This window comes from Eublepharis macularius, chromosome 1 (assembly GCF_028583425.1).
Source record: "Eublepharis macularius isolate TG4126 chromosome 1, MPM_Emac_v1.0, whole genome shotgun sequence".
In the NCBI taxonomy this organism is placed as follows: Eukaryota; Metazoa; Chordata; class Lepidosauria; order Squamata; family Eublepharidae; genus Eublepharis; species Eublepharis macularius.
Window position 1 is genome coordinate 240,155,773 of NC_072790.1, and position 20,864 is coordinate 240,176,636.

General features: G+C 47.6%; 1 protein-coding gene across 2 annotated transcripts in view; it reads left to right on the forward strand.

Annotated features, from left to right (window-relative positions):
• The window catches only part of DENND4B (DENN domain containing 4B), a 55,788-nt gene that overhangs the window by 25,287 nt on the left and 9,637 nt on the right, over positions 1–20,864 (forward strand). Inside the window, exons 12-23 of one of the 2 annotated variants that reach the window (XM_054995009.1) lie at positions 1,233–1,448; positions 3,420–3,565; positions 4,436–4,575; positions 7,068–7,191; positions 7,771–7,977; positions 8,748–8,876; positions 11,031–11,184; positions 11,519–11,695; positions 11,867–12,306; positions 12,404–12,508; positions 18,690–18,865; positions 19,889–20,078. In XM_054995009.1, the coding sequence (XP_054850984.1) occupies positions 1,233–1,448; positions 3,420–3,565; positions 4,436–4,575; positions 7,068–7,191; positions 7,771–7,977; positions 8,748–8,876; positions 11,031–11,184; positions 11,519–11,695; positions 11,867–12,306; positions 12,404–12,508; positions 18,690–18,865; positions 19,889–20,078 (2,204 nt within the window). The remainder of the gene's footprint in view (positions 1–1,232; positions 1,449–3,419; positions 3,566–4,435; positions 4,576–7,067; positions 7,192–7,770; positions 7,978–8,747; positions 8,877–11,030; positions 11,185–11,518; positions 11,696–11,866; positions 12,307–12,403; positions 12,509–18,689; positions 18,866–19,888; positions 20,079–20,864) is intronic. The other variant, XM_054995017.1, reaches the window with a different exon arrangement.

Consider the following 20,864-nt stretch of genomic DNA (forward strand, 5'->3'; position numbering starts at 1 on the left):
CAAAGGCAGCCTTTGTGCTAAAATCTCACAACGATTGTGTGGTAGTTTCAGATTGGGTTGCTGTGTTTGTTTGTAGTAGGCCGAACAAAACGTGAGTCCAGTAGCACCTTAATGAGCAACAAAAATATCCCGGGTCTCAACTTCTGCAAGTCAAAGCTCACTTTGTCAGATAAGGGAGCTGAAAAGAAAAACTCAATAAATGCAGCCATCGGCTGCTTCCACACACGTTGGATAATGCGCTTTCAATGCACTTTAGCAATCCTTTGGAAGTGGATTTTTTGTTCCACACATGGGCCGTTTCCACACACGCTGGATAATGCGCTTTCAATGCACTTTAGCAGTCCTTTGGAAGTGGATTTTTTGTTCCACACATGGGCCGTTTCCACACACGCTGGATAATGCGCTTCCAATGCACTTTAGCAGCCCTTTGGAAGTGGATTTTTTGTTTCACACACAAAGGCCGTTTCCACACACGTTGAATAAGGCACTTTCAATGCACTTTCACAATCCTTTAGAAGTGGATTTTTTGTTCCACACATGGAAAATCAGTTTCAAATGTTCCCTAAAGAGTATTGAAAGTGGATTATCTAACATGTGTGGAAGCAGCTAAAAACCCAGTTCCAAATGATCGCTACAGCGCATTGAAAGTGCATTATCCAGCGTGTGTGGAAGCAGCCATGGAAACGCAGTTCCAAATGTTCACTAAAGAGTATTGAAAGTGGATTATCCAACGTGTGTGGAAGCAGCCACCCTGAGATTCTTCGGGGGCTCAGCGCTGCAGCTGGCGCCCGTTTCTGTTTTTGGCGAGGTGTTACAGCACAATACTGGGTGGATCAGAGCCATGGAACTCGTGGACCAAAGTTGCAGAACCCCATCCAAAACAGCCCGGAAATGCCGGTGGTGTCAGCTTGATGGACACTTTTGGAATCGCCTTAAGAAGAGCTTCTATACATACCCATATGCATGTGCTTGGAAAAGATGGGGTCTGAATATGGAGGTCAGCTTCTGGCACATTTGCCCAAAAAGACCCTCCCCAAACCTGTTACTGGCTTTAGGGTGCTTGTACAGCTCCACTGATCTCGGACGTTATATGTGGGTCATGTGCGATACGAGAACCGGCTGTTTCTCCTGCGTTGTGCAAAGGGTTGGACTAGATGGCCCTTGGGGGTACCTTCTAGCTCTGTGTTTCTTTGGGGATCACGCTCCTAAATCGCCCCCTTTTCTCTCTCCAGTGTACAATCGACCGGTAGAGGAAGCGTCTCTGGAATTTCTGCTGACCGATTACGATGTCATCTATGGGCGGCGCAAGCAGCTCGAACTGGACATCCAGGCAGCTTTCCTGCGGTTCATGGCCTGCCTCCTGAAGGGCTATCGCACCTACCTCCGGCCCATCATCCAGGCGCCCTCTGAGAAGACCCGTGACTCCAGCAACCTCTTCCACCTCCAGGGTATGGCTAGCTGCAGAGAGGGGTCTGTGGGGCACCAGTTCTTCTCCGTGCGCTGGTGTTATCCACCTGCATAGGGCTTGTCTTGAATTTCCCTGTTTTGGAACTATAATGTCAGCAAAATGCCTGTGGGCTGTGGCCGTGACTTAGAGGCAGAGGGTCACCTTGGCCAGCGGAAGATGCCAGGGTCCAGCCCCCTGGCGTCTTTAGTTAAAAGGATCAGGTAGGGAGCGATGCTAAGGAAAATATCTTGACCTGGGGCTCCAGGGAGCTGCTGTCAACTAGAGTAGATGACCCTGACCTTGATAGACTAAGGGATGGACTCAGTATATGGCAGCTTCATGTGTTGTTTGAATGCACAAGATGTGCATCGAAGGGAGCTTTGTTTTACAGGGTGTGCGCGGGAAGCCTCCCCACTGAATTCTTGACGGAGTGTAGGCCCACTAGTGGGTGATAGAATTGTTCCTTTCTGTTCAGTGCTTTACTCTTTCTGCAGAGCGTGGGAATGAATTGTGCTGCTGGCCCCTTCTGCCCTCCTCCTTCTCCTAATCCAGCCCCAGGCTCTTCGGAGCCACCTCTTCTAAAGCCCGCCGGAGCACGCATGCCAACTGGGCAAAGCAGATTTGAACAGTTGGGTATAGGAGAGCCAGTTTGGCGTGGTGGTTATGTATGTTTGAAGGAACGTTCAGCTCTATTTCTTCTAGACAATAGGATGGTCTTTGCCATTTAACCTATCTATGAAAGAGAAAGAAAAAGTTATTAATGGTGTGATTTTCACCAGTTGGACTCTTTACCATATGAACTTTATCTCTACCAGTTGAATTTCATGAAATTGTATTTATTATATTAATTGTCTTGGCACTATTTAAAATTTCTTAAAAACCGTTTCATGAGTGTTTGAAATCTTTGTTCCTCGGGTTGTATACTGAGACTGTTTAACCTGCCCGGGTGACCTCCCCTTGTATACCTAACCCTGACCCTGGTGGCTGTTGCAGAGGGGTCCCTGTCTGAGTGGCATAGGGCAAGGGACCAGCTTGGTGGTGGGTGCCATGACCTGCAAGTTGCTGGACGTGGCCTCTCACCCTGCCCAGGTGCAGCTTGTAATCTTGGGAGCAAGTGGCCATCCATAGGGACCTGTTGGGATCTTCCAACACACTGTGCAATCCCAACAATCCAGTAAAAACCAAGAATCGCCGTGTTGATTCGATTTGGTTCAGGCCCAGCTCTGCCCACAGTTCCAGTTCGGTCCCAGCTTGAATCCTATAAAAATTTCATTCATCTGCTGTCCTGCACAGCTCCAAGAGCGGTTCTGTTCTGGCTTATGCAGCAGAGGTAGCCAATGAATCCAATTTGTTACACCATCAGAAATGGCCCTCTATAAGAGCCAGACCAACAGAGAAATCACGAAGCATTAGAACAGTGGCCTGTGAGGGTCAGCTTTGTCTATTCTGACTCGCATCAGCTCTCTAGGCGAAGGTCTTTCACGTCATCTCCTGCTTGATCCTTCATTGGATGGTGATGCTAGGGACGGGTGCACCTCTGCATCATCAGGGATGTGTCTTCTACCTGGGGCTGGACAGCCCAGGTAGCCACTTAGTGTGGGATAGGTTAAGGATGGAAAGGCTGATAGAGCAGGGAGGGACCGTGGCTCAGTGGTAGAGCATCTGCTTGGCATGCAGAAGGTCCCAGGTTCAATCCCCAACATTTCTATTTCCTCAGATTGGGGAGTAGGTGATGTGAAAGGTCTCTCCCTGAGACCAATATGCCTGAGCAGGCAGTGCAGATCTTGATAGACCAGTGGTCTGAAACAATATAAGGCAGATTCATTGGTTCTTGTGCCAAGAGCAGGGTTGCTAAATGACCAAGAAGAATTCTTCTGGTTTATACATAAATGAGAGGATTCCCTTCTCCAGCGTACCCCGATCTGGAGATCGCTAAAGACCCCTCTAATGGCTCCCTCCATGCCCTATGCAGGCTTCCTGAAATCAAGAGACCGTGCCTACCACAAGTTCTACGGACAGCTCTTGCGCACCCAGCTCTTTACGCAGTTCATCGAGGAATGCTCGTTCGTCAGTGACCGGCATACCTCCTTGGAGTTCTTCGACTCGTGCGTTGAGAAGGTACCTGGGAATGGGCCCTGGGAAGAGGGGGCTGCGCGAGGTCGGAGATGGAGCTGGGAAGGGGAGGGGGGTTGCAAAGCTACTACATTTCTGGAAAGAAACAAGGTTGTTGTTTATTTTCTGTTTTGGGGGAAATAATCAAATACTTATCAAATCAACATTTATTTTACTACTCAACATAAAAGGCGTCATAACTTGGTGTAGTATTTGGCATATTTGAGTAACATAAAAAGCTTTCGTTGCAACCAGGGCTTTTTTTCAGCGGGATCTCCCCAGATCTGAGAATCGGCACATCTGAAAAAAGATCACGTGACTGGTGGCTCCACCCCCAGCGCTCAAAGACCCGTAGGCCATCTCCCCGGGTGGAACTTCTCCCGGGCTGCCTGCTTCCCCAGCCTCTTTCCTGGCGTCTTCCTCCCTCCCTCCCTTTTTCTTTGAGATTTCTGGCTCATAACACTGCACCGCTTAGAGGGAACATTGCGGGCAGGGAGGTGAGCAGGCCTGAATCGAGGGAGTACTCCAGGGGTTGGCTGCGCCCTTCATGATGACCTTGCTTCCGGGAAGCAAGGTCACTTCCGGAAGTGATGTCACTTCCCGGAAGTGATGTCATTGTGTGTTTCCAGCGGTGGGCGTGCACTTCGCGCACGCACATGTAATAATAGAGAGATCCACCGCCTCTTTTCCTAGAAAAAAAGCCCTGGTTGCAACTACAGTATACCCAGAATTCTGGGTTGTTGCTTCTCTTGGCCCAGCCTTGGACAGGGAAATCAGGGCTGCTGCTTCTGGCCGGGCTAAATGACCCATGAATGGTGCAGTTCCTGGGTCCTTGCTCTTTAATCTTTGTGTCGGATCTCCGTATTCTGGCCTCAGGTGCAGGTGGATCTGGAGAAGCCGGAGGAATCTCCCCTGATGGAACTGGATGACACGCACGGCAGCGAGCACACGGTGTTCATCATGCCCCCCGAGGAGCCAACGGGGCCTGATGGGACAGAGTTGCCCCCGCGCTATCAGTGAGTTCCATTGCTGTCGCAATCCGTCTGTCACCCCTCTGCAGCTCTCTTCTCTGCAGGCCAGTGGCTCTCAAACTGTGGCTTTCCTATTCCTTTAAAACGTGCACTATATCAGTAGAGGATTATTATTAAAGGATTATTATTCTGTATCAGAGAATCCCTAAAAGTGGGCAGACTTTCTTGAAAGATGGTGTGGCCAATATCTCCTGTAATGTTTTCCCCGGCTGGCAGTGCGTAGCCACAAGGGATTGTAGGATTTTTTCTCTCTCCTGTCTTCTTCCTTCTGTCTTCTAAACTCATTGGTCTGTTTTTTTATTAAGAATTTTTAAGCAAAGTATAAAAAGATATAAAAAAGAAAAAGTTAAAAGACAAAGCAAACAAAAACAACAAAAACCAAAAGAAACAAGAAAGATAGGAAGAAGCTCCAGTTTTCTCTGTGAAGGATATATAGGTAATATATATTATACACTAACTCCAAAATTAATGTATATTAATACTTCTCCTTTCCCTCTGGTCATTTTCTTTGTCTCTTAATCTTCAAAAGCACAAACCATCAGTACATTTCTTTTTGTTTCCCACAAAAAGTCTGTAAGGGATTTCTAGGTAGCAATACATTTCTTTAATGTCTTTTACCTAATCGAAGAAGTAAGCTTGGCCACCTCTGCAAACTCCATCCGATTTTTACTGTCTTGAGGAGAATCCTTTATCAGTAATAATCTGTTCTTTTAGATGGCAGGCAAAGACATTTGTTTTCTCCCAAGCATTTTAGGTCACCTACAGTTGTTTTTGTACTACTTTGCCTGTTTTGTTTCCTTGTTGCGTTTTTAGTGTTTCATGTTGGCTTTATTTTAATTTATTCTGATGTGTGTTCATGTGTGTTTTTACTACTTTGCCTCTTTTATTTGTTTCCTTGTTGTGTTTTTAGTGTTTCATGTTGGCTTTATTTTAATTTATTCTGATGTGTGTTCATGTGTGTTTTTACTACTTTGCCTCTTTTATTTGTTTCCTTGTTATGTTTTTAGTGTTTCATGTTGGCTTTATTTTAGTTTATTCTGATGTGTGTTCATGTGTGTTTTTACTACTTTGCCTCTTTTATTTGTTTCCTTGTTGCGTTTTTAGTGTTTCATGTTGGCTTTATTTTAATTTATTCTGATGTGTGTTCATGTGTGTTTTTACTACTTTGCCTCTTTTATTTGTTTCCTTGTTGCGTTTTTAGTGTTTCATGTTGGCTTTATTTTAATTTATTCTGATGTGTGTTCATGTGTGTTTTTACTACTTTGCCTCTTTTATTTGTTTCCTTGTTGTTTTTAGTGTTTCATGTTGGCTTTATTTTAATTTATTCTGATGTGTGTTCATGTGTGTTTTTACTACTTTGCCTCTTTTATTTGTTTCCTTGTTATGTTTTTAGTGTTTCATGTTGGCTTTATTTTAATTTATTCTGATATGTGTTCATGTGTGTTTTTACTACTTTGCCTACTTATTCTGATGTGTGTCTGTCTTGGGTGGCTCCCCTTCTTTTGTCTCTTTTAGTCAGGTGTTGATTTTATAAGTCGGCGTTCATAAGGATTTTAACTGGTTATTGCAACTCTAATGCTGTAGACCACCCAGGTTGCAGTTTTATAAAGAGGCAGGTGGTAACTGTGTTCCAATCCATGTAGTGTTTTAACACGCTCAAAGCATTTCATCTGGTAATTCTTTACAACACCACTGTGAGGTAGGCCAGTATTACTGCTTTCCACACTTACAGAATGGGGAGACAAGGCTGAGAATCCATAGCTTGCCAAAGGTCACCGGCTCAGTTGAGAGCGGAAGCAGCTGCTTGATTTGGAATTCAGCCCCTGTGCCGGTTTTCTCCATGAATCTCTCCAGCTCCCTTTTAAAGTGGCCTAGGCTTGTGGCCGTCGCTGTGGCAGACACAAACTCATTGAGTAAAGAAGAAGTTTCTTTTGTCTGTCCCGAACCTGTGTGTCATATATGCCTCCTGCATATCTGCCATGAATGTATAGGGGTTCTGCCTCTGGCTTCTGAGAGTATGGGAAGTTCTTTATTGCTCAATGCCAGTAGGTTATCTCGCAAATGTTTACTTTCTCTTTCTCGCTCCGCTGAGCCAGTGTCCTTGACTGCCAGCTGAAGCTGGCTCGTGGTGTGCTTTTCTTGAGAACCAAAGATAAATTCATCTTTCTCACTGCCTGGTCTAAAATATTGTCTCACCCCAAACCTCCTCCCTGTTAACAGTCCTTATCCCAAAGGTGGGAATATTTCCTATAACTAACAGTGCTAGCCCTACCCACGTCACTTCTGCTAATTCCACTGTCTATGCACCGTGTACTGAATGGATCTCTAATAAAGTTACTTCAACTGAAACACCTGTGTGTTAACTGTGGAGAACTTGGGGACCTAACTACCAGGGACTGACACGATGTCCCTTCAGCTTCATTGGATGCCCCCAGTTTCCAGTCTTACGGGAGTCCTTTCTGTCTCCTCTCTCCCAGCTACGATGTTTTCCCCGTGCTTCAGGCCAAGCTGTTTGAGCGCCCACAGGACCAGCTTATGCCTTCGCTCTGCCAAGCTCGGAGCAGTGCCCCCAGCAGCCCGGCACCACGCAGGACCAAACAGGTAAGGGTACTGGCCCCTGAGCCCGGGAAAGGAGCATCATTACTGGGGGTACCTGTGCGGCTGTTTGATTGATACCTTCCCAGTCTTGCGCTTATGAGTTGGATCCTGCAGGCACCTTTCACTAGCGGAGGCACTCTGCTCTGGCAGTAGGGGCCTTCCCTGGTGCAGCCTGTGAGCGACATCCAACCCAGTGGGATTGGGAGTGGAGTGCGAATCCTTCCTCCCCGTAGAAGGTAACAGGAAGAGGTGAGAGCTATCTTGCCATGATCTTCTGGGAACAACAACAACAGTCTTCGATTTATATACCGCGCTTCAGGACAACTTAATGCTCACTCAGAGCGGTTTACAAAGTGTGTTGTTATTATCCACACAACAATCACCTTGTGAGGTGGGTGGGGCTGAGAGAGCTCTGAGAGAGCTGTGACTGACCCAAGGTCACCCAGCTGGCTTCAAGCGGAGGAGTGGGGAATCAAACCTGGCTCTCCAGATTAGAGTCCTGCTGCTTTTAACCACCACACCAAACTGGCTGTCCTATACCAAACTGTTCAAATCACATACCTGGGATCTTGTCCTCTCCAGGAAATGAAGGTAGCCCAGCGGGTGGCCCAGAAGTACTCCTCAGTGCCAGACATGTGGGCCAAATGCTTGCTGGGGCACTGCTACGGCCTGTGGTTCATTGCTCTGCCCACCTACGTGCGTGCTGCTCCCTCGAAGGTGCGGGCCCTGCAGACGGCGTACGAGGTGCTCAAGCAAATGGAGACCAAGAAGGTGGTGCTGCCGGATGAGGTATCGGCACTCGTGTAACCTTGTTTTTCCATGCCCAGCCCTGCTCTGTAATCTTCCCCCTCCCCTCTGTAACAGGGAGCGCTGCTCTTCTTCCTAAAGCAGTGGCTCTCAGACTGTGAAGTGGGTTATAAAAGCAAGACAGCAGTGCGGCTCTCTTGCCAACGGGTCGCAGGACCAGGAGTGGGGAGGAGAAGAGATAGGGAGAATGGGGGGGGGCCCTCTGCAAATCGGGGTTTGCCTTTGTGTAACACAGGAAATGGCCACGCCATATAGCTAGTTGCTCAGTAATACCGTATGTTAATAAATATAATAATAATAAATAACAGTGTGCTTATATACGGCCCTTCTGGATAGATTATTGCCACACTCAGAGCAGTGAATAAAGTCAGTGTCATTATTAACCCCACAATACATCTGGGGAGCAGGGGCTGAGAGGAGTGGCTTCCCCAAGGCCACCTGCAGAGCTCATGGCAGGAGTGGGAGTTGAACCAGCTGAGTGCTGATTCGCAATGCGACCACTTAACCACTATGCTACAACAGGCTAAACACCAAAAATGAAACATAATCGGTTTTACCTCTGCTGAAGTCCTTGCATTCTATATTGAGGAGGAGACAGAGTAAACTTTAGAAATGATCCCCAAGTTAGATGGCCTTGCGGGTTCCTTCAGGTTCTGTGACCCTCACAAAACTACAATACCCAGAATTCCTGGTTAAATCAGTTACCCGGGTCTGATTGGCTGGACCTTCACCAACACCTCCCCCACCTCCAGGTTTGCTACCGAATCCTGATGCAACTGTGCGGTCAGTATGGCGAGCCTGTCCTGTCAGTGCGGGTACTGGTGGAGATGAAACGAGCCGGCATTGTGCCCAACACCATCACCTATGGCTACTACAACAAGGTAAATTGCCTCTTGGCTTTCGCATGGAACGACACTATAATAATAGCTGGGTGGGATTTCAGGGACATCAGTCATTCAGGAACGAAGGTTTTCTGTTCCTAACAAATGGGGCTGAGGACATGGTTGCACAGACAAAGCCTATTCTCATATCCTCAAGGACCAGAAACTTGTTTCAAGTACAGGATCTGAGTCCAGTAGCAGCTTAAAGAGAAAGGCAAACAAGATTTCCAGGGTATACGCTTTTGAGAGTTAAAGCTCCTTTAGTCTGACACAAGTAGGAAAGGGGATCTCTGCACCCTTTTATCCCAGCCAGAAGGTGGGAGGGGTGTTGCAAAGAAGGGAGTTATAACAACAACATTCGATTTATATACCACCCTTCAGGACAACTTAACGCCCACTCAGAGCAGTTTACAAAATATGTTGTTATTATCCCCACAACAATAATCACCCTGTGAGGTGGGTGGAGCTGAGAGAACTCCGAGAGAGCTGTGACTGACCCAAGGTCACCCAGCTGGCTTCAAGCGGAGGAGCAGGGAATCGAACCCAGTTCTCCAGATTAGAGTCCTGTTGCTCTTAACCACTACACCAAACTGGCTGCTGTTTCTCCCGTGGTGCAAAGAGCCTTTATTGACACAAGGGACTCTTGCCTCAGAGGAAGGCTCCATCCGCCAGGGCAAAGCACTGACAAGAGTGGAATGGAGCAGCAAGATCTTCACAACCCTCCTCTTCCAACAGGACACTATTTTACCTCCCTCTCCTCTGAGCGTATCAGCGTAGCTTTGAGTGGGCATGCTCTCACAGCTTGCACATTATCCATGCAGTCTAAAGCAAAAAGCCAGAGCTCTGGCAGCAGCCATTTGTACCATAAAAAGGCACCTGTCCCTTTGAACCCCCCCAATCCGCTTAGTACTTCTTATGTTTCCTCTGCCCCATGGAACAACAGTCAGCTTTTTACTTCTTCCACACTCAAGAGGCATCCAAATTGTATAAACTGAGGCTGAAAGATTACAGTATTTACAGTATTTAAATCATAGAATCATAGAGTTGGAAGAGTCCATACAGACCATCTAGTCCAACCCCCTGCCCAGTGCAGGACCAGCTTAAAGCATCCCTGACAAATATTCATCCAGCCTCTTCTTGAAAACTGCCAGTGAGGGGGAGCTCATCACCTCCCTAGGCAGCTGATTCCACTTTTGAACTACTCTGACCGTGAAAAAGTTTTTCCTAATATCCAGCCGGTACCTTTGTGCATGTAATTTAAGCCCATTGCTTCGGGTCCTACACTCTGCTGCCAACTGGAACAGCTCCTTGCCCTCCTCCAAATGACAGCCTTTCAAATATTTAAAGAGAGAGATCATGTCCCCCCTCAATCTCCTCTTCTCCAAACTAAACATTCCCAAGGCCCTCAGCCTTTCCTCGTAGGGCTCAGTCTCCAGACCCCTGATCATCCTCGTCACTCTCCTCTGCACCCTCTCGATTTTGGTCACATCCTTTTTGAAGTGAGGCCTCCAGAACTGCACACAATACTCCAGGTGTGGCCTGACCAAGGCAGTATAGAGAGGGGCTATGACCTGCGATTTCGACGCTATGGCCCCTTTGATACAATGCAGGATTGAATTGGCCTTTTTTGCCACCGCATCACACTGACTGCTCATATTTAGTTTACAGTCCACTTTTACCCCAAGATCCCTTTCACATATACTACTGCCCAGAAGTGTATCCCCCATCCAGTATTTGTGCTTCCCATTTTTGTGGCCCAGATGTAATACTGTGCACTTGTCTTTGTTGAATTGCCTCTTTGTTGAAATAGCCTTTCCTTTTTGTAACAGGTATGTTTTACTATTTGTGTGTGTGTTTGTTTGTAGTCCGCCTTTCTCACTGAGATCCAAGGCAGATTACAACAGTGCAAATGAAAATTCAATATAATTGACAGCTAAGATATCTACTGAGCAAAGGTATAATAATTAGGTCATTCAGGGAAACACACAATAGAATGGCAGCAGAATTTTTTTTTAAAAAGCATAAAAGCCGAGCAGAGATACAAAATCTGTCTGAAACAAAAGATAAACTAATTTCTGTGGCATGTTTAGCAGCGTGGAAACGCACTAGAAGGCACATACTCTCACAAGCTTCTTTCTCTCTGTCCCCCTTCAGGCCATTTTAGAGAGCAAATGGCCGTCGAGTACTCAAGGGGGCCGTCTCCGTTGGGCCAAATTACGCAATGTTGTGCTGGGGGCCGCCCAGTTCCGGCAGCCGTTGCGCTTACGTCAGCGAGATGCAGAAGCGCAGAGCATCAGCAGCCAGTCAGGTACGTGTGAAAGGCTTAGACAGGGTCTCTTTCTAACTCCTTTAACTGGAGCCATCCAGAAATTATTTCATGAGTCCAAGTTGTGATTAAAATGGGTCAGTGATGGGTAAGGGTTTTTTTAAAAAAAAAAACTTTCAAGAAGTGTGACCTAGATTACGGATAATCCCTTTAGCCACTGCTGGAAAGATATCAGTGAGAGGTCTCTGGAGGCTGTTGACAAAAGGGCAGAACGAGGGATAGTTACAGGTTACTGCATTGACTGATGGGCTGTGATAAGGCGGCCCCTCAAAGCTGAAGGTGGAGGAAAACGGCGTGTCTGCCTTTATGTTGGCAGAGGGTAGAGGTGCGATGGCGCCAGCCTCCCGGGCCAGATCCGGCCTGCAGCGGCAGACAACATGGTCTGGGTGCAGCTTGCACGAGAGTTTGCCGGCGACGTCTCTGGTGAAGAGCGGCAGCCTCAGTTTCCCTCAACACGAGGAAGCCTCAATATCCGAAGCTGGTATGGCCCGTGGTGAGTTTCGGGAGGTGGGTGAAAAGCTGCTGTTGGAGGGGGAGCGGTACCTGGGGGCACAGAATTCTGTTTTGGGGAAGAGATATTGGGGGAAGTATTTCCACTGAGCAGCCAATGGGGCTTTAAGAGTGACCTTTTAAAAAAATCTGTTGGTTCCTCTCTGCTTTGCAGTGACCAAGACAACGGGCACCCTGGACTCAAGCAGCGACAGGCTCCCTGCCCTTCCCCCCTGGCTGCAGGACTTGCGGGATGGGCCTGGCAGCTCTGAGGACGGGAGCCTGTCGGACGTTAGCAGCTTCCTTACGGACGAGAGTGAAGGGTTGGCCACGAGCGGCACGTATGCCCTGGCTGAACTGCTCAAGACGACGGAGTTGAGCCAGGCGCCCAAGAACCATGGGGGTGGCACGGGTGGCACACCTCGTAGGAATCTGGCTGCCAAACTGCAACAGTTGCTGTCCCCCATAAAGCGCCCTTCCCTCAGACACGCTGCTAATGTAGAGCGCTCTCATGCCCGCCGTGGGTCAGAGCAGCGTGAGCTCCCGCCTCGCCGCAGCCCCTTGGAGAGTCATTTCCTGCTTCCTCGTGAACGTCCGGGCTCTACTGCCTCTGAGGTAGGCCTGTGGTAAATGGGGGGGGGGTGGTATGAGGCTCGTTCATCCACTTCCTGATGAGGGCAGCTCACCTCCCGTGGTGTTTCTCCTCTGACAGAGCTCCGTATCCTTGGGCAGCGAATATGACCTCTCAGACACGTCTGTGTGCAGTTTCAACCTCCACAAATCCAGTGACCGGCTTTCGGAGTCCCCCGCTGTTGAGGTACAACCCAGCTGCCTCAGCCTTCCCGTTTCACCCCTTTAAAGTGGTTTATTGCCCTGAAGAGTTTACGGTCTAAACCTTTGAGGCAAGGAAGGTAACACAAAGAGGGGAGTGGAAGGGAGAGAATAAACCAGGGATGAGGGTTAGCTTTTTCCATTTGTTTTGGTTTTGCTAATCCCCAAGAGGGGCTTTGAGCCAGGCAGGGCATTGAAGACCTACCTTCCGGGGGCCCCGAAGGCCCGTGCTGAAGAGGTCATAATAATCCACACACTCCAGTTTCTGAACCATGCAAAAAAACTTGCAGAATGTATCACTGGCTGTAGAATTCAGCTTCTTCGGAATCTTGGAATCTCTTCATCTTTTTTTGAAAAAAGTTTCTAGTCCTTTTGGCCTTAGAAATATGAAATTATGTAGCCCAGGCCTGCTGAGATCCCAGAAGCCAGAAGAGGGTGGCTGAGTAACATTGGAGTGGGGATAGTTTCAGGTGGATTGCCGTGTTGGCCTGTAGTAGAAAAGCAAGATTCGGTCCAGTAGCACCTTAGAGACCGATGAGATTTCCAGGCTGCGAGCTTTTGAGAGTCAAAGCTCCCTTCATCAGACATATTGGAGTGGAGGTGTGCAGTGTGGTTAAGTGCTCTACTTAGCTCATTGTCCCTCCCTGTGACTTGTAACACTGTAATAAGTTAAGCAAAATAGTTTTGAGTTTCAGTGAGTGAGAGAAAGGGGGACTATAAATGACATACAAATAATTGTTTAAAAAACCAAATGCCGATTTGCTTAAATGGCGTATTAGGGACAAATCCCGAAAGGTGGCTTACTTTGGTGTAGGTTTTCTGTTCCCTGAGCACCAGAATTTTAAATGTAATTTTTAAAACAGAATATACCAAAAGTAAACACAGCTCAAATGAATCAAACTAGCCTAGATGAAGAATAACCAGCTAAATACTCAGTGCGCACAAAATGTTTTACTCGGGACTTGGCTTGCAAAGTTTAACATGTTGGATCCATTCTGCTCATGGTGCCAGGGCAAAGCTCCGCCTTTAGCACAACAGATCTGTGGGATGCAACTCTCCCCCCCCCCCAGATAAACAGACAAATTATTTAACTTCATTTATACTCCGCTTTTCTCCCTAATGGGGTTAGAACGCAGCTTACGTCACTCTGTCCTCTGTTTTATCCTCACAGCTACCCTGTGGGGTAAATTAGGCTGTGTGTGTGTGTGATTGGCCCCACGTCACCAAGCGAGCTTCGATGGCGGAGTTAGGGATTTGAAGACGGGTCTCCCAAATCCTAATCCGACCCTCTAACTGCTACCCATGCTGAGAAAAACTAAATTGGGGAAGGGAGGGAGGGCAGAGGGCCCAACGTTATCTTCCCAGTTCATCCTTCCAAAGGGATGTCAACACAGACCACTTTTGCTTGAACTTATCTAGTGTTGCAATCCCTTCTCAAAAGTGTGAATCACTTGGATTTCACACAACAGCCACGCCCCCAATCCTGTAAAACAACTCTGAAGTAGACGCCAACACAGAGCTGTACCTTCCAAATTGCTTAGTGGCCGTACGCTTTTGCTGTTTCCGGGCATTTTCTCAGTGTTCCTGATTTTTTTGGGGGGGGAGATTAGCAACTGAATGTTAAGTTGCTTCTTGAGAATTTTGCTGCATTTTCTGTCATTTTTTAAAAAGTTTGTTCACATGATGATACTGCTGCGAGCTGGCTTAGTAGGGGCTTAGAGAAGAGCTGAGATCCGAGAGGGCCCCTCGTCAAACCTCTCCTCCGCTACAGACACACTAGATGTCCTGAGGCAAGCCACTCTCCGTTTTTTGGGGGATTAATATTGGCAGCCTACATTACAGGGGCATTGTAAGGTTATAACAAAGTAACACACACACAAAGTAACACACACACACACACAGAGCTTTTTTTCAGCTGGAACACGGTGGAACGGAGTTCCGGAACCTCTTGAAAATGGTCACATGCCTGGTGGCCCCGCCCCCTGATCTCCAGACAGAGGGGAGTTTAGATTGCCCTCTGCGCCACTTGGTGCGGAGGGCAATCTAAACTCCCCTCTGTCTGGAGATCAGGGGGCGGGGCCACCAGCCATGTGACCATTTTCTCCGAGGGCAACCCACTGAGTTCCACCACCTTTCCCCCCAGAATAAAAGCCCTGTATATATATATATATATAGAGAGAGAGAGAGAGAGACTGCTTTTTCTCCCCAGTGGGTGACTCAGAAGCAGCTTAGGACATGATTCCCCCACCCCCCTCCATTTTCTTGCAACAACAAGCGTGTGAGGTAGGTTCAGCTGAGAGAATGAGTGGTGAGTGAGCTTCCATGGTAGAAGTGTGGATTCGAACCCAGATCTTCTAGGATCCTAGTTTGACATTATCCACTATGCCACAGTGACTCATATGGAGCCCTTCACTATTCTATTCCAAGCTCCTGGGCAGTTCCCAATAAGTTATCTTGCTGAATCTTGCACCTTTTCTCTACTTACCACTACCCTCCTCATCCTGTCAGTGCATGCTTATTTTCCTTTACTTGGAGCCCTGCTTTCTCACTGAGACCCAAGGCAGATGACACAGTGTAATACAATACAATTCAATAGTGGCAGAGATCAAATAAGATAAATATCAGGACCTTCAATGCAAATTGCAGGTTCCTGTTGCCTCAGTTTGCCTGGAGGCCATGCAGGGAAGGGACTCAGAGGTTTAACCCTTCAGCCTCTACTTGGTTTTGCTATTTAAAGCTGGGCTACCTGTGATTCTGAAGGCAAAAAGATGTTTATCCATTTAAAAACATGCCTTCTTTTCCCTTAAAAAGCAATGAACCCTGTATCGAGTAAGCAAAACCTGAGCTGAGACTGAGGGATAAAACGCCCCTCCTTTCCCTATTGCATTTTATGGATTGGTGATGGGTTGGATGGGAATTGCAAACAGGACTAGTTCCGACGGAAATGTGTGCATGACGAAGGAAAAATGTTTTGGTAATAGCTAGTGATGAATCACTCTTGAGTTTATCCTTTGTTCTTGTTCTTAGGAAAGAGGCAACCTGTTGTAATAGTCAGGAGACCCGGGGCGGGGAGGGAGATAGTGATGCAAGCTTGGCACAGATGAACTGTAGATGGAACTATCCCATGTGGGCTTGGCTCTCAAACTTTTTGAAGTGAGACCCACTTCTCAACCTAGAGGAGTTAGCCGTGTTAGTCTGTAGTTGCAAAATAGTAGAGTCCAGTAGCACCTTTAAGACTAACCAACTTTATTGTAGCATAAGCGTTCGAGAACCACAGCTCTCTGGGTCAGATGCATCCGACACAGAGAGCTGTGGTTCTCAAAAGCTTATGCTACAATAAAGTTGGTTAGTCTTAAAGGTGCTACTGGACTCTTCACTACTTCTAAACCTGTTATCCTTTTTTTTTTACCCACTTGCAGAGAAACCCCAGCTACTTCAACCCTCCCCAACAAAAAAAAACAGGAGTCTCATCTCAGTTAACACTTGAAAGAGTTTGTATTTTATTTTTTGTGGTTAGTATTTCTAAGTATTTGGTATGTGAGCCGCCTTGTGCAAGCCTGAATTTGCCATTGTGCCTCCCCCTCCTGATCTCATGCCCAGGGCCTGTTGCAGGTGTGTGGCGTGGGGGGACTGAATGCTCAGGGCCCCCATGCCCACTGTTAAGTTCCCCCTTGTGCCCTCGCACCCATGTGCCCTCAGCTGCCTGTGCATCTTTCCTTTGCCCACTTACAAGCTCTCCCACCGCCTGCAGTCCCAGCTGCCTGCACGGCCTTTCCCTGACGGTGCCGGGTGATGGGTGCAGCTAAGAGTGCGGCTGCTGCGGCCACCAGGAATGCTGATGCTTTGTGCACCACTCGTATGCCCTTCCCCGTCAGCGCTAGGGAGCTTATACAGCTGGGAATATGGCCCTCAATTGAGGTTTGATGTTCAGCATTACTCTGGTTGGATATGTTGAACTTCCCTTGGTTGGGGTTTTGGTTTGGATTACTACGACTACTACTACTACTACTACTACTACTACTACTACGCCCTTGATAAAGTTCCATGTACGAAATAAGCTAAGTTTGCTGGCTTCTCATCAGACCGGGGGGGGGGGGTGGGTGGGCTGTGTGCCCCCTTTGTATATGATGAACCAACCTGGAATAAGAATGCGGCAACACTAGTTTCACAACAGAACTCTGTCTGCATGGGGCTTACCTGTCTGTTTTCCACGGGTAGCATCTGTCCCTTTAAGTGCTTCATCCCAAAAGAAAGAAGGGGTTTCTTTGTACTGATGTTCAGAGACTTTGAATAGTGGCTACATATACTCTGTGTATTCATGTATATTTATTGTATTTATTGGATTATATTTATTGTTTTTATTGATGGAATGATATGTATAGGTACATTGGCGGCTTCATAGGCTTTTATGCAGGGGGCATTTCGTAGAAAAAGAGCGGGTGGAACTCATTAGCATACCTCATTAGCATATGCCACGCCCCTTGACATCACCGGAAGTGTGTCATTAGCATAACTGATTTGCATATGCCACACCCCCTGATATCACCTATCCTGGCTGTTTTGGACTCAATCCTGGCCGTTCAGGGCCGAAATTGGGCCCAAAATGGCAAAAAGGGGCTGAAAATGGCCAAAAAGAGGACCAAAATGATCAGGATCGGCCCTCTGCTGAGCGGGAGAGTGATCCACCACCCATCAGAGGCCCAATCCGGGCCGTTTCGGCCCCAATCCAGGCCAAAACAGGCCCAAAATGGCTGAGAGTCAGGTGGGCGGGGCTGCCTGTCATGTGACCTCTTTGGGGAACTGCCGGAACTGCGTTCCTGCGCGTTCCCCCTCCAAATGAGCCCTGATTTTATGTATTGTGTTTATAGGAAATATTTGCATGAAACTTTTTTAGGTGATTACAAGATGGGTTTATTTATCTGATGCGCTTTATGCTGTATAAATATCCTATGATTTTTTTTTCTTTAAGTGAAATTACTGTTTCTTACTCATTCACTATTCCTCCGGTTGGTTGGGCAGATGCCTGGTTTTGTTTCGTTTCCAGTCTTTCCCTGGAGTTGCCTCTCTTTGGTTTGTATTCCCTTTTGGGTCATGATGAGCTGTCTTAGCCTGTTGTTGTTATTTACGTCATACGTTTATAGTCCGCCTTTCTTACTGAGACTCAAGGCGGATTACACAGTGTGAGATTAGTACGTCCATATCAAGGACATTTCCATAAACAATGCCATAGGGTAAATAAATACAAGTTGATAAAGACCTAGCATTAGCAAGAATGTGGCATGCCTAAGGGGAGCCAGAGACAGAAGAATGGTAATTTTACTGAACGATTCCTTCCTTCAACGGGCCTTGATAGTTAGGAGAATGTCCAGCATCCCTCAGCGCTGAAGAAGGTGAGGTGACCCATGATCCCAGCTGCAGGTGAGGGAGGAGACAGATGATCTTCATCTCGTTGGAGTCTTCTTGGGCCACCGAACTCCTGGTGCTTGGAGGGGCCAAGACTTATAAGACACTGCCTGGCGATGCGGATTCCAGTTTATTCCAGTGGGAGCTGCTGTAGCACAGTGGTTAAGTGGTTCGGCTGCGAATCAGCACTCTATTGGTTCGAATCCCACTACTGCCATGAGCTCTGCAGGTGGCCTTGGGTAAGCCCCTCCTCTCAGCCCCAGCTCCCCAGCTGTATTGTGGGGATAATAATAACACTAACTTGTTCACCGCTCTGGGCGAGGCACTAATCTGTCTAGAAGAGCGGTATATAAGCACAGTTATCATCATCATCATCTGTTTGTGTGTTTGTTTGTGTGTTTGTTTGTTTAGGAAATGTATATGCCGTCTCTCTCCAGAGGCAGCTTACAAGTGAAAACAATACCCCCAAACAATAGATCTTTATCATTTATAACCCCTGCCTTTCTCCGCAGTGGGGATCCAAAGCTGCTTACATTATTCGCAGTTCTGTTTTATCCTCACAACAACCCTGTGAGGGAGTTCAGGCTGAGAGTGTGGGAGAGGCCCGAAGTTCCCCTGCAAACTTTCCTCTAACCACTACACATGCTGCCTCTCTTCATACTCTTCAGTATAAAGACAAAACGAGCCAAAGTTGCCGGCGGCCCTTCCAGCCTCCCCTATCCGACACGGCTTTTCTGATATTCCTCCTCCTCTCTCTCATTCAGGTGCTGCTTTCCAGCTGTTCGCGGTGCCAAGCCTGCAGTTCGTTGGTGTACGATGAAGAGGTGATGGCTGGATGGAGCTCGGACGACTCCAACCTCAACACCACCTGTCCCTTCTGTGCCCGCCTCTTTGTGCCCTTTCTGAGTATCGAGATCCAGGACTTCCAAGCCCTGCCCAGGTGAGGACCCATGAAGTTCTCCCTTTCTAGGTCGAGCTCATTGTCTATTAAATTTCCTGGTCGAGCGCCTAGGTACTATTATTCTTTGCAGTCACATTATATTTGACCCCAGCATGGATCAGGACTTGGCGTGTTGCACTGCAATCTATATATATAAAGACAAGTGTCCTGACTGACTCATCAACGCCCAGCCACACCCCAGGACCTAGAACCATGAAATTTGGGGAGAACATTCCTTTCATGATGTAAACACCCATTAAGAAGGGATTTTAAGAAATTCGCCTCCTAAGGGAGTAAAAAGGGGTAAAATGTGTGGGATACAGCTTCCCTGTGTGGCTGGCAGGCTGCTGCCTGCTTGCGCCTCCTCCCACTGCCAGTTCGGCCACTCTTCCCTGATTGGGCCAGCCTTTCAAGGTCATTTGCATATGCGGGCTGATTGGGCCTCACAACATTCCACACCTCATCCCCTCAACACACTTCGCTTTATTCAGACACCTTTGTGAAGCTTGGGTTACTATGCTATTATACTACAAAACCAACTAAAAAAACACATAAACCCAAAAATGTTACATACCCATAAGTATTGTAACTGGATTTCAAGTAGTTCAATAATGTAGCAAAGCACAGGTATCAAGCTAGTCTTTTATATGGAGCTGCAAAAGATCTGAAAGTTAATGCAGAGCCTGGGGGGCTGTTCTTGATGTGTGTGGCAGTGGTTCAGTGGAAGAGCCTCTGCTTTGCATGGAGAATATCCTAAGTTCAATCCCTGTCATCTCCAGTTAAACGGAGCAGGCAGTTGGTGATAGGAAAACCCTCTGCCTGAGAGCCTGGAGGAGCACCTGCTGGTCAGAGTAGACAATACTGACCTTGATGGACCGGTTCCGATTCAGTATAAGGCAGCGTCCTCTGTGTCTTGTGTATTTAAAGCAAGTTTCTAGCACTCATGTTCTAGCACAAATGTTTTAGATACATTTGGCAAGCTTGGTCCGGGGACAGATGGTAACAAGTTTTCCCTTCTTCTAGCATCACTGACAGCTCTGACACCAGTTCTGGCTCCTCTGACTGGCCGCGAGACAGTGAAGCACCAGCCCCAGGGGGCCAGGGCCCTGTGCTCAGCGACCGCTACCACTGCCTGTCCCTGGATGAAGCTGAGCCAGAACCGGAGAGGGAATCCCGGGCCGGCTCATTATGCAACGGTTTTGCCGATTCCCTGGTATGAAAGTGTTTGAGGACAGAGCTAATGGGCTCTGTATCTACCGGACTGTCTCTTCCCATATATTCCCCGGAGGACACTCTGATCAGGGAACAAACAGGTGTTGGTGGTCCCTGGCTCCAAGGAGGCCTCGACTAGAGCCAGGGCCTTTTTGATCCTGGCTCCCACCTGGTGGAACGCTCTGTCTGCTGAGATCAGGGCCTGACAGGACCTACTATCTTTTCACCAGGCCTGCAAGACAGAGTTGTTCCGCCAGGAATATGGCTGAGGCTGGGCCTCTGCCAGCCTGAAAAAAAAGGGGGTGTATAAATCTTAACCCTTCCTGTGAAGGCTGTCCACCATCCTGTTTTAAATGTGTTGTTTTTAATGTACGTGAATTTTTAAATTGTATTTTTAATATGTTGTCATCCACCCTGAGCCCGCTCGCAGGGAGGGCAGAATAGAAATCTGAACCAGATAAATAAATTAAATAAATAAATAGCATGCTCTGGCAGAGTCAGCAGGGGTTTTCTGCCCAGTGTCTTTCTGGATGTCTTCCGGTCCTCTTTAGATCACCCTGCTTTGCGGTGAACCATGGGGCTGGTTTCCACTGCAAGGAAGGAAGGGGTTGGCAATCTTGTCAGTCGCTTCAAGCAGATTCCATGATTCCACTGCAGCCTCAGTAGATCCTGATTTTGGAATTCTAAAATCCCCCAATGCATTTTGGAATCCAGAGGGATCCATGAGCCTTTGTGGGCAGACCATTTTAGCTGGGGGATCCCGTTTTGTGGGATATCTGGGCCATAT